The sequence below is a fragment of the Psammomys obesus genome, unplaced genomic scaffold, assembly GCF_907164565.1.
Source record: "Psammomys obesus unplaced genomic scaffold, mPsaObe1.curated_primary_1811, whole genome shotgun sequence".
In the NCBI taxonomy this organism is placed as follows: domain Eukaryota; kingdom Metazoa; phylum Chordata; class Mammalia; order Rodentia; family Muridae; genus Psammomys; species Psammomys obesus.
The window spans coordinates 44,431,076-44,455,859 of record NW_026585895.1 but is presented as its reverse complement, the minus strand read 5'-3'; the positions used below and the strand labels follow the sequence as shown (position 1 = coordinate 44,455,859).

At 37.0% G+C, this 24,784-nt stretch overlaps 1 protein-coding gene across 6 annotated transcripts in view; it reads left to right on the top strand.

Annotated features, from left to right (window-relative positions):
• Positions 1–24,784, top strand: part of Rabgap1 (RAB GTPase activating protein 1) — a 124,940-nt gene that overhangs the window by 42,883 nt on the left and 57,273 nt on the right. For all 6 annotated transcript variants that reach the window (XM_055600007.1, XM_055600004.1, XM_055600005.1 and 3 more), the window contains exons 11-12: positions 18,649–18,823; positions 19,901–19,994. In XM_055600007.1, the coding sequence (XP_055455982.1) occupies positions 18,649–18,823; positions 19,901–19,994 (269 nt within the window). The remainder of the gene's footprint in view (positions 1–18,648; positions 18,824–19,900; positions 19,995–24,784) is intronic.

The window sequence follows — 24,784 nt, the reverse complement described above, 5'->3', positions numbered from 1 at the left end:
AATATGGTGTTCTTTGAATGTAAGGTTCTTTTTACCTTCCTCAGCTCATTACTATATCTGTTGAAGAAGAGTTGTTTGCTTGTTTGTTTGTTTGTTTGTTTATTTTATACTTCTGGAATGTCTAGATAGTTTTTTAGTGTGTTTTTTCTTTTGTTTTAATGGTTTTTGTTTTCTCTTGAGATTTTGTTGCTCTTTTTTGAACAGATTTTCTTTGACAGCTTGAGTGTTATATTATTATAGATCCTTCAGAAATTACTGAATGATCTTTAAAGGAATGATGAATAATATCTTCCTTTTTATTTGTGTTGTAATTTCAGATGAGTTATTTATGACGGTTTAGATTGTATTGTGTATTGTGTTCTCTTGAAAAAGATCATTTTCCTTTCCTTCTTGCTTTTTTTAGATAGCAGTTAACTTTGACAGGAGTCAATTGCTCTACATTTTCTGTAATGGCAGAGGTGAAATATGGTGTACTCTTTAGCCTTGGTTGGCTCTCAATTTTCCCACCACATACTAGTTCTTATTTTTTGTCTCTTCATGGCTGCTGCTGCCATTGCTGTTGTCTCTTTGTTCTCTTCCTTCATCATCCTTCTTCTCTTCCTTGTTTTTCTTCCTTCATCCTCCTTTATTCTTCTTGTTGAGCAAATATTTTACCACTGACGTACACTGCGTAGCCAAATTTCTTGAAACAAGTCAGGGCCCCTTTTGACTTAAATCGCTAATCTGAGTTCTTATCTCCCTTTACCTTTCTGCAGCATTTGACATAGATGATCTCTTCTTTCTCCTTAAATACCTATTCCTCACTTTATTTTTAGGACATCTCAGACTTACCCCACCCTCAAATGCTCTACTTACCTGCCTTTAGTGTTGCAGTTTATGGCCATTATCTAATAGTTTCGTAGGCCAAGAATTTTACTCTTTTTATTTTTTCTGCCCCCATATCCATTGTTTGAGCAGATCCTAAATAGGAGCTAAACAGGACCTTTCAAGACCTGTCTTGTCTGATGTTGTAGTAAATGAAAAAATTGTTGGGCTATATAATCATCATCATCATCATCATCATCATCATCATCATCATTATTATTATTATTATTATCATCCCTAAGATTATCCAACCTTTATGGTTCAGTAAGGACATAGCATCCACTATTAAAAAAAAAAAAAAAAGAACTTACATAGTAACCTCAAATCCTGGACTGTTTTTGCACTTGGCTTTGAATCCTGGACTGTTTTTGCAGTTGGCTTTAATAGCAGGAGTTGCCACCCTGATTTGTTATGTAAATTAAGTCGATCAGGACCAACATGCTTGTTTTTGTTTCCTATGTGCTGGGATTAAAGGCATGTGCCATCACCGTTTTATTTAAAATATTTTATTTTAAACCTATATCATTCTAACGCAAAGCCTTTAAATAAGCAAAGAAACAAGAAATTTTAAAGTTTTGGTCTCTAACAAGCAAAGCCCAGTTAATCATATTTTGAAACTTAGTTGTTGCAAAAGTCTATCAGGCGACCCTTCTCAGAAAGAGCTTGCACCTTGTAGCCAGAGAGCTTTGAATTTCAGCCATTATCAATCTAGTTTGTATAAGGAAGAGTACCCTTTCTATAGTCCAAAACTGTCATCTTTATGTGGTATATATCATATAATATATTTATTCTTATGTTTCTTAGCCGTTTTATAATCTCTGCTAAGGCAATATTCACTGATTTATCATAAGGACTTAGAATATCCTACTTAGATAACAGTAATTATTTTTATTCCTTTCAATAAGAATTGAGATTATGTACTTTCAGCTTTGACTTTCTATTATACAAAATTCAAATTAAAATATTATGTGTGGATTTGCTTCAGTGTACATTGCCCTAGCAATATAAATTTTGAATCCATTATATCCAGATTAGTTCTAATGACTCAGTTTAGGCAAAAACAAGCAGAGTTGGAATAAGGGTTTCTTTTCTCAGGAGACAGAGTCACCCTACATCTCCACAGGAGCAAGGGATTAACATAAGATCAGCATCATGAGTTTAACCAATGACCAGCTTTGTTACTTTGAGCACCTTTTTTCAACTGTCTCTCAGTTTACTGAATTCTACATTGGCAACAATCAAACCTCCCTCATTTCGTTACTGTGACATTAATGAGAAGTTCTGTAAAGTTTAGATTGGAAATTCTCTATACATTTTAGTTGAGAAATACTGTGGAGCCTCTTGAGATGTGACAAAACCAGAAAACTCTTTAAGTTGTAAAATGAGAACATTGTTTTAACACTTAATTATTTACCCATTTAGAAAGCCTTATGCAGTCAAGGTCAGGCTCAAAGCCAGAATTTCTTCTACCTCAGTTTCCTGAGTGTTATGAATTACAGGCTGTGCCACACCCAGCAGCAGCTGTTGTTTTGATGGGAGAACAGCACTGAGGGGGAAGAACACTTCAGAAATCAAACAGTTTGGGAACATTACTCCTTGTTTAGGGAGAAAAGGAAAATACTTGGGTTTTTTTTTCTTTTTCTTTCTTTTTTTTTTTTTTTGTTTTTTGTTTTTTGTTTTTTGAGACAGGGTTTCTCCGTGTAACACAGCCCTGACTGTTCTGGACTCGCTTTGTAGACCAGATTGGCCTAGAACTCAGATCCTCCTGCCTCTGCCTCCCAAGTGCTGAGGTTAGAAGCATGTGCTACCATACCTGTTAGAATAATACTGTGACTCTAGTTTCTGAGACTGTCTTGGCCTCCAGTTTCCAAATATTGACACAGAGACTATTATTATTCATTATAGTTGAGGCCTTAGCTTGGGCTACTTCACAGCTAGTGTGACTAACTTAATTAACCCAGTATTCTAGTCCACATCTTGCCTGTGGCCCATTAGCTCTGTCTCAATTCCGAGACATGTTCTTTTGACCTCCCTGTTGTGCTGGCGAATCTCTAGTGCCTGATTCTTCCCACAGTTCCCATCTCTGCCCAGAAGTCCTGCCTTTTCTCTCCTGACTCATCTATTCACTGTCGTCTCTTTACTAAACCAATCAGGAGGTGATAATGGTCCATGTTTACAAAATACTGAAGCAGGTGATGCTTCATAAAAATAACAGTACCAAAGTCTGACAGTACACAGCTCTCTGCTGGTACAGAAATCAACATGTGAATGTTACAAAGACAACCTTTACATTATACACAAAAGATTACTCCAACATCTCCCCCTTTTAGTCCAGTAAAAGGCTCTTTCTATAAAATCAATAAACTATATGCAATAAAAACAATTACGAGAACTGTCAGGTAAGAATTACATTCAAAATGTCCAGTCCATATATATTTGGCAACTTTGGAGAAAGTACTTTACTATCTATACTATCTGTTTAGTTCAAAGTTATGTACATAAATCATTTTTTATCATAACTTGCATTACCAATGTAAAAATATCTTTTCAGACCTTAAAACATTTCTTAAATCCTAAACAACTTAAGCTTATATGTGAGACTACAACTATCTAGTTTTTAACCCCATCAGAGACCTGAGAAGGATAAATATTACCTGAGTAAACAAGAAGGTCATAACAAGCAGCTTCTAAAACTGTAAAAATGACAGAGACTGATAGCTGCCTGGACAGTCACCTAAGATTCCTCTGTAACATTTGGGCATCCATCTTTGGCCTATAGGCCCAGAATATCTGACAGACTTTCTGTGAAGCAGGAATTATTTAGAACTGTCCTATCTTTTCCCTACAAAGTTGGTCAGTCCACTTTCCAGTGTCCTGCTTGTCCAGTTTGGACAAGCTGCTGGCAACAGTCTTGGTAAGAGCTGTTTTTTCCCCCAGTGGTAGCTTCGCCACACTTGAAGCAGGCTCCATGTGGAGGTTTTTTGTGCCCATCATCTTCTTTGAAGGATAATGGTGGCACTGCCAGGGGTTGACACATATCTGTCAGAAAAGCCTTTTTGTTTGTTGGTTGGTGGTTTGGCTTTTTGAGAAAGGCTTTCTCTGTGTAGCCTTGGCTATTCTGGAATAGCTTTGTAGACCAAGCTGGCCTTAAATTCACAGAGATCACCTGCCTCTGCCTCCCCAAGTGCTAGATTACAGGTGTGTGCCATCGCCCCCAGCTAGAAAAGCCTTTTGTTAATAATATATCTTAAATGTCATATTCTGCAGGTCTCTGAAGGGTTTGAAGACTGTCTATCTATCTAAAATAAATCTAAATAGGTAAACGTTGCTTGTTTCTAGCTATTTACTATCTGCTTAAATTTAAAAAACATCTACAGGAGGCTAAATTAAGCTTACTTCTGTAATTAACTAAATTAGTAACTAACAAGACTACAAGTTTTATTATAGGTGACTAACTTGCAGTCCTTAATTATCCTTAGGTTTGTAGTAGTAGCTTTCAAACGACTAGAGCTTTATGTTAAAATTTTAAATGAGTTTCATAGATAAAATACCTTAAACAAGAGTTACACATATATGCAGTGCATTGTAGCAAATATAACCTTAAATTTTTATCACTATAAAAAAATCCATACCAGTGTTTTATTTGAGAATTATAGTTGCTTTCTAGTCTAAAAGTAGATTAAGTAATCAACTTCTTTTCTGTCTTTTCATCCCTATATCTTCCCCTTTTGTTTATTCACCCTCTCTCCCTTCTTTCCCCCCTAACACTAGAGAGGAGAGAAGGAAAGCTAGAGGAGAGAAAGAAAAAAAGTGATCCCTGACTCAAATCTCCTTCACTTTGTTTTGTTCTTGACCATGACCATTAACTCCTTGTAGCCTACCCTCGCAAATGACAACAAACATCCATCATATACCAAACGATCAAAAACCACCCACCCCACCTCTTGGGAATGGGTTTGTTGTGTTCTTAAAATTGCTTCCAGCAGTCTGGGGTCAATGGCATCTTTTGGGGACCCTAAGAAAATTGGGATATATAGTTTTAGGAGAGCTAGCTGTATCATTTGCTGCCCAGACTCTGTGATAGGAAAGTATACGGCTTAATTGAAGTCCCAGCTAAAGCAGTTTGTGAGGCTGAACCATCTGAGCTAGCCGCTTTGAAGTTCTGCTGGAGTCAGAATTTTGAGGAAATCGCTACTGACGCATTATGTGAGTGAGGCTGGATTACCTGGGCTAGTTTTCTTGTCTTCAATGATGTCTGGTTGTTTTGTTCTGAAAACACATTTTTAATGGTAATATACATTTCTGCATTCATGTATGGAATGTGTGGCATGCGCAAATCAGCTAAAGATGATTCTCTGCTCTCTGTTTAACCTCTCTGTTTAAGTTATAGTTTGATGAAAGACATCAAACTATATAACCAAACTAGAATGTAAATTTCCATCCATGCCATGTAAAGGGATGGCATGTAATATTAAGTCATGAGGACTCCGAGCCAACAAGATTTATGGGCTACACAGAGACATTCATGTCTCAGCCAGCCTCAGAGCTGTTCCCATGTAGAGGGATCAGCATATATGCCACTTATTTTATTGTTTTTCTGGGTCTCTTCCTTCATGTCTATAGCCATGATTTTCAGGAGGTCTCCCGTGGTCAGATCTGATATTTATTTACTTTGAAGGAATTCACAGCTTTTTATTTCCTGTTGAAACAAAGATATACCTTTCCCCAACATAGTACATTTCCTGACTTCCATTCTGAAGTTAACCATAACATGAAATTAATAAAGCAACAATTTTCTTCAACCCAGCTGGCTCCCAAATAATTGACACAGAGAGACTATGATTTATTTTATTAGATTAAATGCACAATAATTGGTCATTATTTTTCTATTCTAATCTAGCCTAGGACCTCCCAGCCAAAATCCCCTTAATACCTGTATTTATGGCTGTGTTGTTTTCTCTCTCCTTCTTGTGGCTGAATCCCTCTCATCTATTTGTCTTCTTCCCTTGCTGGAATCGGAAGTCCCATCCTATTCTATTGCCCAGTTACTGGCTGGCTAGCTTTTTATTGACAAGACAGAGACTCAGTGGTAAGCAGTGTTTACACAAACACAAGACAGGAAATTCTTGCAGTAAGCATTTCAGTGCCATGTCCAGATTGAAACCAAATAGTAGAATAGAGAAATCAGCATTTGAGTAATACAGGGGTAAACATTGCACCACATACAGTAACATGCCAACAGTTAACACATCCTTATAATATATGGGCAGCCCTTTCTAAAATCCAGTGTTTGTCAGCAGCTGTGCTACCTGCCTTGTTGACATTTAAAAAAATTTAAAGTCAATAAAGCATTATTTATCTTTCTCAAATCCCTTATCCCCGCTTCTATTTTATGATTGTGTCCTTCAAAGAGTAGCTAGATCCTTTTACAATTGCTTGATCTGTAGGATTGTAATATATATCAGTTATGTTGTAATATTTAAAGAATTACTGTATTTTACTGGATACATATGCCAGACCATTATCAGTTTTAATTTGTAAAGATATTCCTAATATAGGCATACCTTCTATTAAATGTATAAATATATAATCAACCTTTTCAGAACTCAAGGCAGAAACCCATTGGAATCCTGAATGGGTGTCAGTTGTTTGATGTACATACTTTAATTTTTCAGACTCTGCAAGTTGAAACACATCTGTCTGACAAATTTTATTTCTTTGCTTACATTTAGGGTTACTTCCAGCAGGCATGGAGCTTAGTTACACACAGAACATGTAGGACAAATGTATGATTTCCTTGGCTTGTCTCCAAGTAACAGAAAATTGTTTTCTGTAAACTTCTATTTACATGATGTCTTTTATGAAATTTTGAAGCCTTTAATACATTTCTTATTAATGGACTTACGTCTTCCTAATACCCATGGTCCTGGCAAACCTGTATGAGACTGGATTAGTTATTATGGTTGTGTAAATAAAAAGGTTAATTCTGAATCATCTGGAATAAATTCAGCAGTTTCTATGTGCAAACGACTCTCTGCATCTTGAGAGTCAGTAATTCTATGAAGAGATTCTGTAAAATCTAATAGAGCCATGACAATAGCATGTAAATATGCACTGAAGCATATGGAGTTTAGATTATTTTACTTATTTTTTTCTGACATGTAGCCTGCTATCCTGATTTATTGGCACCTGTGTAAAAGCTTAGAAATTGTTGTTCTCACTATGCAATGAAAACTCCAATTAGTTTTTTTTTATGTATATAAACTGAAGTCACTGCCTTTGTAGTTATTAATTTATTATTAATTTGTTACTGATTTCTCCTAAAAACAACCACTGCAAACTGTTGTCTAATCCTCATTTATTACCCATAATGTAATTTCAGCATTAGTACACGGCATTACAATCTCTACTGTGTCTGTTCCTGCTAATTGATGAAGTCTTATTCTCCTTTTCACAATCAAATCAGAAACCTTTTTTATGTAGGTTTTAAATTTTTTACTGTTTATGTGCTAAAAATAGTCATTCAAAGATATCTTCTCTCTGCATAAGAATTCCAATGAGAGAATGAGGGCAAGGCAAAATAACTTAAATACTATCCAGCTTTAGATCCAGTTTTGGGTCTTAGCCAATTAATATCTCCCAACAGTTTTAGAAAATCAAGAGTTTGTAATTAGTCTCTTCTGATCTGTACCTTCTGTGGATGGATATTCTACAGACCTATCTTATATTTTAGGTAATTAATAGAACCTTTTTCTTTGTTATTTTTTCAGGAGTAATGTATGATCTCCAACAAGGCAAAATTCTCTTTACCTTATCATCCATATAATGATAACTTATAGATTGAAGAATTTGTTTACAAGTCATTTCTAATGGCTGATGCACAAAATATTGACACAAGGTGGAACTGCTAACATTTCTTGTGGCAAGACTTTCTACTGCTATCTCTTAGTTGGCACGGTTAAATGTGAGTTACTGAGAAAAAGTAATCTTTTAAATCAATCATTATAACAGGCCATGCCTCAGCTAACAAAAAAGTCAAAGGGAGTCCAGGTGGTAAGGAACCCACAGGCTAAATTACTTTATGGATTGCTCTCAGACCTGTCATCATCTTCCATTTTCCAGATTGCTTTTTAAGGACAAATATAGGAGAATCGTAAGGGCTGGTTGACTCTTCTATATGTTGAGCTTTCACCTGCTTTTGGATCAGCTGTTCTTGTGCCTGCAACTTTTCTTTATTTAAGGGCCATTGTTCTACCCAAACAGGCTTGTCAGTTAACCATTTTAGTGGTGGAACAATTGGTACTCTATTAGCGATGGCCCTCCTTATAAATTTGGAGAGCTAACCTCTGCTCTGTCCTGCATATGGACAGCTTTGACAGTTTGTTTTGTTTTGGTTTTGCTTCTGCTTTTTTGAGACAGGGTTTTTCTGTATAGCTATAGCTGTCCTGGACTCACTTTGTAGACAAGGCTGGCCTCAAACTCATAGCAATGCACCTGCCTCTGCCCCCCCGAGTACTGGGATTAAAAGCATGTGCCACCATGCCTAGCTAGCTTGGACAGTCTTTAACTGTCATTGATGACATTTTTCACTATCTTTTTCAGGAATATCTCCTCTTTTAAAGCTTGTCTCTGAACTGGATTCAAGCTAATCTGTGCTTGTCTGTGTTGCAATAGATCCCTTCCCTATAAATTCATGCCTGTACCTGCCACATACAGCTTCAATTTTTCTACCTGACCTTCTGGTCTTATGCATTTAGTCTATTCTATACTTTGTTTTACCTGAGACAATGTCCTAATTCCTAGGAGCTATGTAAATGTCTTTTGAAGTGGCCAAGCCGAATTCCAGGAGTCTTGTGAAATTATTGTTACATCTGCTCTTGTATCTATTAGGCCTTCAATCTCAGTTCCAGCTAATGCTAATTTTAATCTTTGTCTCTTATCATTTATAACAGTATGCCAAAATACCTGTTTTCTGGTATCTTTAGAATCTGCTGTTCTTTCTGTAGGAGCTGCTCTATCTCTTATTAAATGGTTTATTTAAGTTTGGAGCAGCACTGTTTGCTCTACCAGGCTTTAATTTTTCTATTTGCTTTCTAGAATATTTTTTCCTCAGCTGGCAGGGAACAAATGTCTCATGTTGGTTTTTGCCTGGCCCTAAGCAAGGCTCCTTACTCAGTTTTCCTACAGTAAGGAATTGCCTCAAATATCTCTGGATGGCTTACATTCATAAGCCCTTCCACATCTACATATCCCAGGAAACTTTCTCCTTGAATTATCATTAGAGAAAAATTAATGCTTTGGAACTGTTTCTCTCTAGTCTTTAGGAAATGACCTGATCTTTCACAGACATAACAGTGGACATTTTGAGTTCTTATAACTTTTATATTTGTCTATCCAAACATAATTGAATTGTGAGCATTAGGTTTAATACCCAGAATAGTTTTAATCCTTTCATAAATAGGTGTGGATCTAGCCCATAAAGGTCTGATAGCCTTTTGCATTCAGCATTAGCATTCTCAGAAAGCTAAAGATTCAATTATAATTTCTCTAGCATTTGGGTGTGATACTACTTTATTTAGAGCTGTAGTTCATCTTTGTAAAATGTCAGTGAAAGATTAATTTGAACCTTGGCCTATATTTGTAATTGATTCAGGTCATCCTTGTTGTTCAACCTTGTCTTAATCATTTAAAGCCATTGTAGGACATTGTTCTACAATGCCATCATCAAACTTAATCTGTACTCTTAATTCGGAATATGGACCTTCACCTAGTAACAGATTCTTTGACAATATCAACGCCTCTAGTTCAACTTCATTGCTCCATAATTGAAGACTCATTTTTTCCACCATGTTAGCTGTTGTAGTTGAGGGCCAAGTTCTAAGGAGACTGTCATCAAATCTATCAAATCTTTTGCAATTATACAATTTTGTGTGGCCCAATTATTAAGTATTTGTTTTACAGGTTGTTACTGCTTCTTAAATCTCTTTAAATCTAGTGCCTCTATGGGCTACCATCCAAATTCTTGATAACTTTGTGGATTTATTTCCTCTGGGTCTCATTTTCTTATTATTGTATCTGGAAAAATCTGTAGCTTTTCTAATGGACTTGGACGGCCATTTCCAGTGTTGTCACAAGGTGGTGCTGTATGCTTTCGATTAGATTCATCTGGAGAGGATTTTGATTTTAAGGACTGTTTAATTTTTTTGTTCTATTGCTTATAACTTAGCATGGATTATTTTTTCTCTCTCTCTCCTTTTCTAAGTCTGCTTTAATCTAATATTTCTTAAGGAGAGCATATAAAATTGTAATCATTACTGAAAATATAATCATTTCTATGCTGATAATAGAAACAAAATTATACAGGGTCCAAGTGCCCTTTGTCATTACATTCTCCACTTTTTAAACACAGGAAGTATTTTTCTTTTAGTCTCTCTAACTCTCTTCTTCCTTTGGAGACTATACTTTTTAATTTTCAACTAAGTAGTTTTTTTCTATGACTGTGTCTATATCCAGTTTCTTTTCTTTTGTCATCACATACATTAATGAATCAGAGAGTTTTTTCAGTCTGGAATGGCTTTCTCCTACCTGCAATTGCTGTTGTGCTTTTCAAGCTGCTGTGGACTGGCTGTCAGCTGAATTCTACTTCAGCTGCTTTACTCATAGAGAAGGGGCAGTTCCACACGTTGGTGCTTGCTGCTGCTGACTGCAGTGCTTCTGTGCATTGGGTCCGTGAGCTCATGGGCTCTTCCACCCAACTCTGGCTGCAGCCACCGTCTGCTCACCCTTGTAGCAGTAGGCCTTCCTTGGCTGGTGTTCATTCCCACTCTCCGTCACCACCTGTTCTGGGACCATATGCCCAGCCATGCTGGGCTGTGTTCATGCCTGTTACCTTTGCCCACTGTGGGCCCACAGCAGCCTTCCTGCCTGAGCAGCAAGGTTCAGAAGAGTCAGTCACCACTACCCACCACCCCTTTCCCCTCCCCTCTCCCCCTCCCCAAACACACAGTGCACATGCATGTAGCTTCTTGCCTGTGCAGTAGTCTAGACCTGTCAAAGAGACTGCAGTATCGCCTTCCTGCTCGCTGACGTGCTCAGTTGCTAGGAAACTACATCTAACTCCTGTATCTAGAAATTTTCTCATCTTTTTCAGGCTGTATGCTTGAATTACCTGCCTCTATGTTAGATGCCAACTATCACCATACTGACTATGACCCTCCAATTCCTGAATAATGACAGAGACTTTTTTATAGCTTAGTCCTTAGCTTAGGTTACCTCGCAGCTATCTTGACTAAACTAATTAACCTGCTATTCTAGTCTACCTCTTACCATGTAGCCTGTTAGCTCTCACTCAGTCATGGCACCTTGTTGTTGTTTCATCCACCTTCGTGTTGCACTGACAAATCTCCATCTCCTGCTACCAATTCTTCCTACAGTTCCTGTCGCCACCTGGAAGTCCTACCTTTTTTCTCCTGCCTCAGCTCTTGGCTATCAACTCTTTATTATACCAATCAGAAGGTTATGGAGGTGTATGTTTACAAAATACTGAGGCAGGTGATACTTTATCAAAACAACAGTACCAAGGTCTGGACAGTATCACCTCTACAAAGACAACCTTTACATAGTGCTCAAAAAGATTATCCCAAACCTCCAGAGCAGTGTTGTGCTAAAGTGGTGTCTGCACTCCAGAGGACCTGGGTTCAATTCCTACTATTCACATGGTAGCTTACAGCCATCTGGAACTTCAGTTCCAGGGGCTCCAACATCCTCTCCTGGCCTCTCAGTCCTTTCATATGCATTGTATACAGACATCAGTGCAGACAAAATACTGATAACCATACCCATGCTCATACACATAAAACGAAAATAAATCTTTTGAAAGTGTCTAGAGCAAGAGGCAATGAATAAAAACTAAATTGTATAATGTTTTTAGTACAGACTTATAAATTTGTTTAAAAGTTTCTGGTTTGTTAGTCTTGTGTTAGTGGACATAAAAGAGCTCCCATGTTACTACATTTCTTGGGAGTATCCAGTTGTATTTGTTTAAGGTCTACATGGCCTACTGGGATGAAAAGATGGCTCAGTGGTTAAGAATACTTGTTCTTGCAGAGGACCTGGGTTCATCCCTTAACGCCCATATATCAGCTCCAATCATACAATAATACATAATTGTGGTTCTGGGGGATCCACCACCCCTTTCTGGCTTCTGTGGTCATCAGGCACACATATGTGGTACACATACATACATGTAGGCAAGAGAATAAAATATACAAATAAATAAAAAATTTTAGACCATGTGGGTTTGCAGGAATCTTATATTTCTGGTTGAGTGTAGTAGTACTCCAGGGATTTTTTTTTTTTTAATTCCATGAAGAGATTAAAATATATACTGTATATTTTCTAGTACTTTTAGCTTAATTTTTTAAAGTTAGTCTGTAAAGGATGAATTGTTAGGATAAACTAGCTACAATTATACCTATGAGGTAGCTTACTGGATTGTTCTACACTCCTCTGTTAAGGTTTTAAACTAAACAGAAGCTGAATTTCTACCATTTTCTTTGTGAAAAAGCGTATTTACATTTGAAAGCTGAGAGGCTGGCAGAAACTTCTAATAATTTCAATTTTACCCTTTTTAGATAAGCCTCCCTGATTTTTGTGGGGGAGGTTTTGGGGCAGAATAGGGAGTGGGAAAATATAGGTAGTGTGTGAAGAATTGGGACATTTTTTTGCTTTATAATCCTTATACCACATTGTTAATTTTATGTAAAATATGAAGTATTTAAACACATTTTTATAGTTTTAGATAGTTGAAAAGTCTTATTCTCACTCCTTTTAACTTAATAGCCTGCATTTATTCCAGTTACTTTATTGGCCAATATCTGATACGTATAACTTTCATAGCAATCCAGTGAGCACATGTACTGTTCTCATGGATGAGGAAACTGATATCTAGGGATAGATGCAAATAATACATTTTGCAGAATGGTTGGGAACACAATATTGTTTTAGACTTTTGAGTATCAGCCAGGATTCTTCTTTAGAGACATGCTAGTTTTATTTTTCTAATGAAAATATTTTTTTTTAAGATTTACTTAAACAGTTAATTTTTAGCTCTTTTGATTTCTGATCAGACTGGAAATAGAACTACTAAAATGCTTTTTAAAATACATGTATAGTCTTTCTTTGGGTTTTTTGTTTTGCTTTTGCTTTTTGTGAGTTTTTTACACCATAAATAATGAGAAAACAGTTATAGAGATGTTGTTGGGGTTTTTGTTTTTTCTTTCACTAAAATTATCTGGTGACTCAGTAACTCCTTCTTAGGTTGGAAACTTTCCCGTCTGGGTTTGTTTTATTAAGATGAAATCATATTAGAAAAGAAACTTAAGAGTCTAAGATTGAAGTCTTTTCTTTTGCAAGCCTTCCGCCGTCTCGGCCTCCTATAGACAATGCCGCTGTAGAAGGGACTAACAATAAATGATGCAGCTAAAAAAAAAAAGAAAAGAAAAGAAACTTAAAATTAGCAAGGAAAGAAGGGCTACATTCTTTGAACTAAATGTTTAGCATTTACTAAAAAGGATCTAAATACTAAATATTTCAATAGTGGCATAAATGCAAAACCAACCAGGTATTTTTAGCACTATAAAAGTAGGGGGTCAAATACTGATACACACATGCTCATCACATACAAAAGAATAAATGTAATTTTTCAAAAGACGGAGGTGAAGAGGTAGATCAGAGGTTAGAAGCACTGGCTACTTTGGCAGAACGTACCTAGAAGGTTGAGTTCCCAACCTTCATGTGATGATTCACCACTATCTGTAACTCCATTCCAGAGGATTCCAGAGAATCCTCTTCTGACCTTTGCAGGTACTATGCACACATAGAGGTAAAAGTCTCCTGCACTTAAGATAAAATTTTAAAAAGTGCGAAGGATAAAGAAATATCAAATTATAAAATTTGGGGGCTTCAGTGGGTGAAAGGGCTTGCTACACAAGCCTGAAGACCTGTATTTGTTTCCCAACTGTCATATAAAAAGCTGAATATGGTCATGTACATATAAGCCCACAGCTCCTACAGCCAGAGCGGAGAGAGACAGGAGAATAGTCCAGAAGCTATAGGGCCAGCTAGTAGTGTGGTACAAACAACCAGATACTAGAAAAAAACTGACTGTTCAAAGTTGTCCTCTGGCTTCCACATGGATGCCATGGTTCATGCACCTCTGCACTTACACATAATAATAATAATAAACCATAGGAAATTTAATCTATATAATTGTTATTTTGCAAATGAAGTCAGTATCAGCTGAAAAACTTAAATGATGTCACCAAAGTCACAGAGATAAGTCATTAATATAACTATAACTGATAACCTGGGCCTCTTGGTCCCATATGTTCTGTGTGTGTTACACATGCCTGTACAATAAACTAGTATACATCTGCCAAATTTGGGAACTATGGAAATGGCTTAGTGGCTAAGAGTGCCTGCTGAACAATCACAGAGATCTCAGTTTGAATTCCCAGTGCCCGTATAAAAATGTGGTCATGGCTCCACGTGCCTCTAACCCCATTTTTGAGGGGTCAAGGCTGAAATGGTCAAGATTCTGGTTCAGTGAGAGATCCTATTTAAAGGAAATAAGGTGGAGAGTGATAGAGCAGATCAACTAAAGTCCTTTTCTTATGTCTCTGTCTCTGTCTCTTTTTCTCTCACCCTCTCTTACCACACACATTCACCACAGACATGACATATTATGTACCATACACATACACCACAGACACACATACACACACAGGTACCCATGCACCACAGACATGACACACATACACCACACACACTATAAAAATACTACCCCAACATTTTAAAGAATCTGTTTTTTAAATGTTCATTTTCTGTGTGTGAGTGTTTGCCCGTATAAAATGTCTCTATACCGTTTATGTGACTGGTGCCAGAGGAGGCCATAAGAAGACATCTGATCTTCTGGAACTGAAGTTACAGATAGTTAAAAGCCACCATGTGGGTGCTGAAGAACAAAGCCGTGTCCTCTGGAAGAGCAGCCAGCCAATGCTCTCACGCCTGAGCCATCTTTCCAGCCCCCAAGTTTCAGAATGTTTCAATATACTAGAGAGTGCTTTCGCTGCTAACTTAGGAAGTGCATGATCCCAGGTTTTCTACAGCTCTTAGTGGGAGTGTGATCACTTAAGGTGGGGTTCACTTTCTCTTTTCTCTCTCTTGTATTTAGCAAGTAGTTCTTGGTATAATAGTTTTGGCAGCTTCCAGATACAGTGGGTTTTTCTTTTTTCTTTATCCTCCTCCTCCCTCTTTTTTTTTTCCTTTTGTATGTATATGTAATTTGCCTACATCTGTGTACCATGTGTGCACCTTGGACCCACAGGAGACAGAAAGAGGTCTTCAGATCACCGGCATGTCCATCTGCTGGCAGACAGTTAGGAAACATCATGTGTGTACTAGGAACCAAACCTGAGGCCTGTGGAAAAGCAGCCAGTGCTCGTCATCACTGAGCCATCTCTCCAGCCCCAGGGACATTGATTTTATGACTAAAGGAGGGTGGCCTGTGGCCTGTGTGCTGACAAAGGGGAAGGTCTGTGTCCTAAGCAGTTTGGAGTGAGATGGCATTAAATTGTGCTACCCAGATCAACATATAATTTAAAGCTTGTCAATTGCTTACTTCTGTGGTTTTCCATTTCATATTTTAGACTTTACTGGATGACAAACAGCTGAAAAGGATATACTGGAAAGTATAAACACAGATAAGAGGATTTCATCTGTGTCCATGCTTTAGCATTCATTGATTATGCATGCCCCAATTCATTGAGTTTATTTACATATTTACTATAGTAACTTAACGTTACAAAGCTTTCTCTTTTTTGCATTATGAATATTGTTTTAATTAAAGAACCAGTGATATACTTAATAATTTTTATCTTCACAATTCAAAAATAGCAGTTTTACATGACTAAAACTATCCAGTGAAATTTAAGATTTGTGTGGCACTTTTCTTTGTCCTTTAAATATAATACCAAATAAAATTGGTACTTGGAATAATTTTGGTTGTGTGCAGTGACAGATTTGAACACAGAGCTTTGACCTAGACAAGTGCCCAAGTCTGAATTATACTCCAGCCCAGAAGAATTTTTTCATTGTGGTCCTGTTATCATTTGACATATACTTAGGTTTATTTGTTTCTATTATTTTCAGTTTGGGAGCTTAGGTAATTTGTGTTCTTCTCAGTTTATTATTGTTATTATTATTATTATTATTATTATTATTATTATTATTATTTAGTATATAAAATGTTTATATGGAACATGCTGTATAACAACAGGCATAATAATATAAAACACATTATCAAAGCAGTGTCTCCATTTGTATCTCCTGACCCCATTCCACATATAACAATTACTTACTAGTTTCTAATTTTCTTTTTTGAAGATAATAAAATATTTTTATATGCACTTTAACATGTTTTAAAAATATAAATTAGTGTGTTGTAGATATTTTTCTGTACTTTGCTATAACCTGAAAATACTCTACATCCATAGGTGTTCTTCGGTCTTCCTTATTGCCTTGTGCTATTGTGCAGTTCAGACAAATCATGTTTTTTTTAAATCAGTTCCCTACTGATGGGTGTATTGATTTTTTCCAGTTATTTGCTATTCTAAATAATGTTGCAATATAAAATCCTGTATACTTGTTTTGATTATTTGAAAGTGCATGCTAGGGGCTAGAGAGACAGGTCATCAGTTCAGAGTGCTTGTTCCTTAAGCCTTGCCTGTCACTTCAGCTGCTGAAAATCGGGCACTCTTTTGGCCTGCAAGTGTACCTGCACATTAGTGCACATGTGATTTTTTTTTTTTTTTAAGAAAGAGAAAGTGCCTCTTAAAATGTTTCCTTTTAGTGGAATCACTGATACATGTGAGATTTTGTTATATTTGCCACATTTGACATTGTCACGTTAAAGATAAGCTGAGTCTGAGGTTAAAGATAAGCTGAGTCTGAGGTCGGAGGACCTGTTTTTCTAAAATCTTGTCAGGAGAATGTTGCTATGCTTAAGGTTCTGTTCTGTGGACAGTTTTATTTTTTGATAAATAATGGCAGATCACATTATAGATGGTTGTGAGCCACCATGTGGTTGTTGGGAACTGAAATCAGATCTCTGGAAGAGCAGCCAGTGCTCTTAACCTCTGAGCCATCTCTCCAGCCTCAGAGTAATGTTTTTAATGAAAGCCAAGTGGTGATTGGGATGGTAAAGTCTAACTCTTGAAATTCCTGTACATTGTGGACATCCTTTTCCTCCACCATCCAAATAGCATTCTGTGTATCTTTCTGTGTTTCATCATCCTTTCTTGTACCTCTTGGAGCCTCCCTCTCCCCTGTGCTCCACAGGGGAGCAGTTAACCTTTCAAGTTAACCTCCAACTGGCAATAACAGGAATGTTAAGGTGCTTAAAACATGTATTATATTGACAATTGTATATGTTTGTCTTACTTTTTTATTTAGGCCCATGTAGATTGTTTATAATGCTTGCCTAAAAGTAAAAACCAGAGTGTAGGTTTATTTTATTTGTCAAAAATTTTGAGTTTTTGTTTGTTTGTTTGGTTGGTTGGTTGGTTTGGTTTGGTTTGGTTTGATTTGGTTTTCTGAGAGGGTTATTCTTTGTAGCCTTGGCTGTCCTGGACTTACTTTTTAAACCAGGCTGGCCTTGAACTCATAAAAGTACACCTGCTTTTCCCTTCCCGAGTGCTGGGATTACAGGTGTGCTCCATCACGCGCAGCTAATAATTGAGATTTACTGACATCTTTCCTGCTGTTCATCCCTACCCACCACTGTCTTTTCTGGCCCTGCTTTGGAGTTAAGATCTCCTGTATACTGTTTGAGCTAAGCAAAAGGAGTAAAGGATTTTCTTAGTGTTAAACTTTTAGAATGTGTGAATTGTTTTGATATGTGGTTTTAAGTAGGAAACCTGCAAAGGCACCTTAAATTTATTGGAAAGACACAGGACAGTTAGCATTCACACTGGCTAAATTTGGTGATTAAATATTTGATAATTTATTTTAATGACAGATAAAACTTTAAAACTGGAGTCTTAGTTAAAATGTTCAGTTTTCTTAACAGTTCTTTTTAATTTATTTACCTTTATTTTATGTGCATTAGTGTTTTGCCTACATGTATGTCTATGTGATAGTATCAGATTTTGGAATTTCAAACAGTTGTGAGCTGCCATATGGTGCTGGGACTTAAACCCTGGTCCCTTGGAAGAGCAATCAGTACCCTCAAATGATGAGCGCTCTCTCTCTCTCTCTCTCTCTCTCTCTCTCTCTCTCTGAGACAGGGTTTCTATGTAGCCCTGGCTGGCTTTAAACTCACAGAGATCCACCTGCTTCTGAGTCTCACATGCTGTAATTAATGGTGTGTGCCATCATGCCAGCTGCAAGAGGGTTAAGTCTTTTTTTTTTTTTTAAGGTTTATTTATATTGTGTATATGAGTGCTCTATCTGCATGTATGCCTGTGTAGAGGAAGAGGGTAACAGATCACAGTATAGATGGTTGTGAGCCGCCGTGTGGGTGCTGGCAGTTGAATTCCTCTGGGAGAGCAGGCAGTGTTCTTAATCATCAAGCCATCTCTAGCCTGAGGTTTAAGTGTTAACATAAACTTTTCTACTTGATAAAGGTTACATTTTGTGTACATTTATTCTTGCATCCAATACAAAATCAAAAGTGATAATTAAAACAAAGTTTGCTACATAATACATTCTTTTTTTGTCATCAAGATAAAGCAGAAGGAGAGAAAGAATAATTCTGACACCTTATATGAGGTTGTGTGTTTGGAAAGTGAGTCAGAGAGAGAGAGGAGGAAAACTACAGCCAGTCCTTCAGTCCGCCTGCCACAGTCTGGATCCCAGAGTTCCATGATCCCCTCTCCTCCAGAAGATGATGAAGAAGAAGGTAAGTTTAGAAAGGTTGGTTTGAGTATAGGGATGGAGGGATGTTGTGGTGTTGGAACTCTTAATTTTCATTATTTAAATTTTAATTTATTCATTTTGTCCTTTTAAATATTTTTTCTCTTGTAACTTAATGTTATTCTGTGGAACATTAGAAAGTCATTTCATCAAAGATCAGAAAAAAATATTCATGATAATTCACTTACTCAGGGAGTGATTATTAATGACTTTGTATGCTTCATGCCCGTGTCTTTGGTGTTTTTAACAGATCATACTGATGATTTAACTCTACATATTTTATTATCATTATGTAAATACAAATACTTGTATCCAGTTACATGTCATAATTCATTATTTTAAAATTTAGTATACAGAATATTAGGTGTCATTATAGTATTTTCAAACATTTAAGGTAAAAGTGGGAAAAGTGGGCTAGGGAGATGAACAGGAAAGAAAATTCAACAAAAGACATTGTTTATTTATTCCACCACTTACCATTACTTGTTCTTCTTCTTTTTTTTTTTTTTTAATATTTGTTTCTTTATTATGTAGTCAGTGTTCTGCCTGCATGTATGCCTACATACCAGAAGAGGGCACCAGATCCCATTATAGATGGTTATTAACCACCATGTGGTTGCTGGGAATTGAACTCATGACCTCTAAAAGACTAGCCAGTGCTCTTAACCTCTGAGCCATCTCTCCAGCCCCTCACTACTACTTCTGTATTAGACTCTTAGGTTACTAAGTTTGTTGTTTACTATTTTAAATAAACTTAAATATCTTTGTCTATAAAGCTACTTACTTTGGAAGAGGAGAAAGAACATTCCACGTATTGAGTTCCATATTTTATAGATAAGTGGTTCCTATCACTGACATAATAAAGAACTATATTAAAAGCCTGTATCGAAAGTAAAAGAGAATTAAATAAGTTATAGAAGCATATCTATGACAGGATTATTCCCATTTGTACTTAAATACTAAGAACATATATTATGGCTTTATGTTCCCAATAAATGTTTACATTTGCCTTTTGTATTTTTATGTGGTTCTTTTTCATAAGCCTAACTTTTACTTATTACAGATAATGATGAACCTCTCTTGAGTGGATTTGGTGATGTATCCAAAGAATGTGCAGAAAAAATTCTTGAAACATGGGGAGAACTGCTGTCAAAATGGTGAGTTATAGACTCACACTGCTGCTCACCTGTGACTCATGTCTTACCTAATTCTCATCCTAGAACCAACAAGAGAGATCTGCAAATAAGATCTCACTCTATGATCTATTAGACATTTATAAGGATAATAGCAGAATGAATCAGTCTGAGACCATCAGAAGCCTAATAAAATCTTAGTGATAGGAAAAATGTCCAGACATGGAATCCATAGACACACACAGAGAGAAAGGGGGTGGAGAGGGAGAGAATGAATGAATGAATGAATGAATGAATGAATGAATGAATGAGTTGGTCCTTACATTGGAGAAGATAGGAATGGTTGCCTGGTTAATTATAACCAAAAGAACTGTATTGCCACTGCCACCGTCACTCTAATGCCAGACCGAAGGAGTATAACTCTACAATGGCTTGCACAAAAGAGACTACCCCACAAATCTACTTGTAGCTACAAAATCTATTCGCAAAAGTGTGCCCTCTACTAGAGGAATGAGGAAACAATGATTACAGGCCTGGTTCTATAGTACTCTGAAATTAGATGCTATCAGAAGTCCATTGAACTTTACATTTTAGACATCCCTTACAGCCACTAGTGCAGGAAATTTCTTTAAGTTTCAAAACAGATATGTCCTTACAAAATGTAGCTTTTGGTGCTGCATAGAAGGCAGGTGAGGCCTGGCTTGCTTGCCTTTGTGACGATTCCAGTCTGCATGTTACCCAGGCCAAATATTTAACAGTTGTAACAGTGGCCCGTTAGCAGGCCACACATGTGGTGAACTGCCTTAAGAATCTACGATGATAGGGCACAATTCATCTTCATAGTTGGTTTTCATCTCTTCCAATTATTAGTAATTCTCAATGTTATATAATTTTCCCGATAGAGTTTAAAGATATCTAAACGCAACTGGCAAGTAGAAAAATAGGGGACAGAAATCAGGTATTGGGAGATTTTCCATTGCCATTTGTGTGGGAAAATTTTGATAGAAAGTTGAGGCAAAAGAGCATTAATATAATGTCAGAGTGCTTCAGTAAACAAAACACCAGCTCACTTTTTACAACAATTCTAAATAAATCTGTTAAATTGGTATGAAGAAAGAAATATAGGTGTGTGTGTGTGTGTGTGTGTGTGTGTGTGTGTGTGTCTGTCTGTCTGTCTGTCTTGTCTTCTTAGGTTAGGTGTTTTCCTTTTCTGTGATACATACGATACCTGGAATGGCAAAGTAGGATATCCCAAGCATGATATATGTGCCTTACTGGCTTCATTATTTTTACTACTAACGTGTGTATATTCCCCATTTAGTCTTAGGGTGGGAATATATCTCTAATGGATCACTTGTCCAGCATGTTTGTTGCCCTCAGTTTAATCCTCAAAACTGCAAATAAAACATGGCTGATTCCTACAAACTAGGCATGGTGGAGCATGTCTATTATCTCAGCATTGGGATGTGAAAGATTAAGACTTCAAGTTCAGCCTGGGCTATATAGCACAATTGTGTCTCAAAAACAAGAATTTGGCTGAGCATCATGATTCATGCCTTAAACACCAGCACTGAGGAGGCAGATGTAGAGGATCTCTGTGAGCTTGAGGCCAACCTGGTCTACATAATAAATTCTAGGCCAGCCAGGGCTACACAGTGAGACCTTGTCTAAAAACAAAGAGTTTGACAACAGCATTAGGAAGCACTATTCTTTACCTTGTTTATAAAAAGTATATTACCTTAGTTTGTTGATTAGCATAACTAGAGATAATCTGGTGAGACATATATGTAGTATCTTTTCCTTGCTAGGATGTCTTGGAGGAAAAATCTAAATCTGAAAGTGATCTGATCTTGTTTCCATCGCTGATGTCCTGATTAAGATTGTCATAGAGTTTCCTATGGGCCTCATATACTAAGTTTTTTTTTCTCCCTCTTATAAGTTTTGACTATTAAGCTTTCATTGTATTTTTAGTAAAGCTGTGTCTCAGCAGATGTCAGTACCCCTAAGGGCTAGCAGTACACATTGGCATCATCTGCTGTGACAGTCTCACAGTGTTTTACATTTCGGACAAAACACTGTCTTCATTGGGAAATGTCAAATATGTACAAAAGGAAATGGCAAACCAAAGCATGGGTTGTCTATAGACACGTAACTATAGTTCATGAACTGTGAAAAGCCCTCAGGAATGTCTCTTCTTAAATTTTGATATTTCTTTACTATCAGGAGACAGGATTGCAGATACTTCTTCAATTTCATTTTCAGCTCAGTGGGTTTGGAAAGCATGGTCTGCTGCTGCAGGGATTTTGTATGTATGAAGTGTTTCTAAACCAACCTTGTAATTCAGTGTTAACAGGTCTTCGTGATAGCGTAGTTAACACCATTTCCACATTGTTAACAGTCCAGAGCTTGTTTTCTGTCCCGGGGCTTACTCTGTAGACTAGGCTGACCTCTAGCGCACTGAGGTCCACTTGCCTCTTCCTGGGATTTAAGTCAGTGTGCTACCACCTAATGAGACTTCATTTTACTTCTATGAATCCAGCACACATTTTGTATAATGCCTTAGTTTGTTTTGTTGTCAAACTTTATCACTCATAATCAACTGTGTCCTCCCATTCTCTTAAATATTTTAACTGAATTCCCATCTGTTTCTGCTGTGAAAAGATTGTTTCATCTGCTTTTGCTTGTTTGAGTTATGTTTTCAGATTTATCTAGTTTGTTTCATCCATCTTAACATTTCTGTCCATCCTGTTTGTTCTAGAATGGTAATCATTGAGCTGGTGTGGTGGAGCACACTTGTAACCCCAGCACTCAGGGAGACAGAGGCAGGTGGATCTCTCTGAGTTCAAGGCCAGCCTGGTATACAAAGTGAGTCCAGGACAACCAAAGCTACACAGAGAAACCCTGTTTTAAAAAACCAAAGTAAAAAGAATAGTAAGCATTGAAATATCATGGAACTTAGAAGTTTGTAAAACTACTAGTAGCCCTATTGATTAAAATTTATGGATGTTAGGGTTGTAGTGATGGTAGTTTAAACATTTATCATATTACTAGCACAGCCCCAAATTGTACGCTCTCTCAACTATAATAATATTACAGACTTTTGCATTTTCACACACAGGTTAGATATTCTAATAAGTAATCCGCAAACCCAGAAATTCTTGACATAGCCAGCCTGATCCTGAAGCTAATTTATTTAGTGAAAGTAGATTTTAATAACTATATTTGTGTGTCATTCTCCAGGTTCATTTGAATATGACTCTTGGAAGATAGGAGCACTGATGCCCTTAGTATAAAATAGTATGCTGGTTATATGTAGGGTTAATATTGTCAATGGCTAAAGTCATTCTGAAAGAAATTTTACCAGTATAAGTTAGGGTTAGCAAGTTTTCTTTGATGGGCCAAAGAGTAAATATTTAAGACTTTTGTGGGCTAATGATAGGTCTATCACAACCATTCATCTCTACCATTAAAAATCAAAACAATCATAAACAATAGCTTGAAAAGTACACATAATTGTGTCAGTGGTAGTTTATTTACTCGAGGCCATAGTGTTTCAAACCTTTAAATAGCAGAATGATTAATATTGTTTCTTGTTGACAACTCTCCATATGTACCCATATGCAAGGAGAAATTTATATGAAATTGCCCTTATCTCTCAATTCAGGGTACAAAATTATAGAACAATTAAGAACAATTAACAAGCAACTTTTTAATACATTGTGCATTATTCTCATAGAATTTGGGTGATGCGAAAAGTATCAGACGCTTTGTGTCAGTGACTTGCGCTCCAGTCTGATAGTCACAGGAGCATTTCTGTCTAGATCTTGCTTTAGTGACTCATTAATGGTGGCTTTCCAGTCACAGAGCAGCTGTGATATAATGGATGGAACACTCATCATTCTGAAGTCTCAGGACTGCCCACCTTTAGTGAACAGACCAGCCACTTTGACCTCTCTGCATCTGTAAACTAGAAACAACTTCTGCCTTTATGATAGGGTCAGTTTAAGACACAAAGCACTGAGATCGTGCCAGTGTTTGAAGACAGGCTTTATTTTGCTCATTTCATATATGAAGCCCAAAATTTTGTAACTTGCATTATTGTTGCACTAAGGATGTTCTTAGCAGCCTGGTGTGGTTGTGCATGCCTTTAATCCCAGCACTCGGGGAGGAAGGCGAATCATTGCAAGTTCGAGGCCAGCCTGGTCTATAAAAAGCGAGTCCAGGACAGCCAAGGCTACACAGAGAAACACTGTCCTGAAAATGTTCTTAGCAACCACAGATATTTAAGCTGTTTCTTGAAGGAAGAGACATAATATCTGTTGAAAACGTACTGAAATATTTTAACTGAGAATATGTAAGTATTCATTTCATAGCTGCAGTTAGAGGGCTAAGCCTTTGTTTTTTGTGCCCATTCTTTTCAAAGATTCATTTTTATTCGTGTGTGTGTGTGTGTGTGTGTTTGCCATTTGTGTACAGGGCAGAGGTGAGCAGAAGAACTGGAATCACAGATATTTGTGAACCAGCTGCAAGAGCAGCAAAGCATTTCTCTAGCACCTACTTGTAGTTTTGCTCTAAGTTGTACATAAACCACAACCAAAACGTGTCCTTGTAGTTTCTAGTTACTGGTTGGTTGGTTGGTTGGTTGGTTGGTTGGTTGGTTGGTTGGTTGGTTGGTTGGTTTTCTGAGACAGGGTTTCTCTGTATAGCCCTGCATGTCCTGGATCTCGCTCTTTTAGACCAGGCTGGCCTTGAGCTCAGACATTCATGTGCCTCTGCCTCCTGAGTGTTGGGACTAAAGGCGTGTGCTACCACCT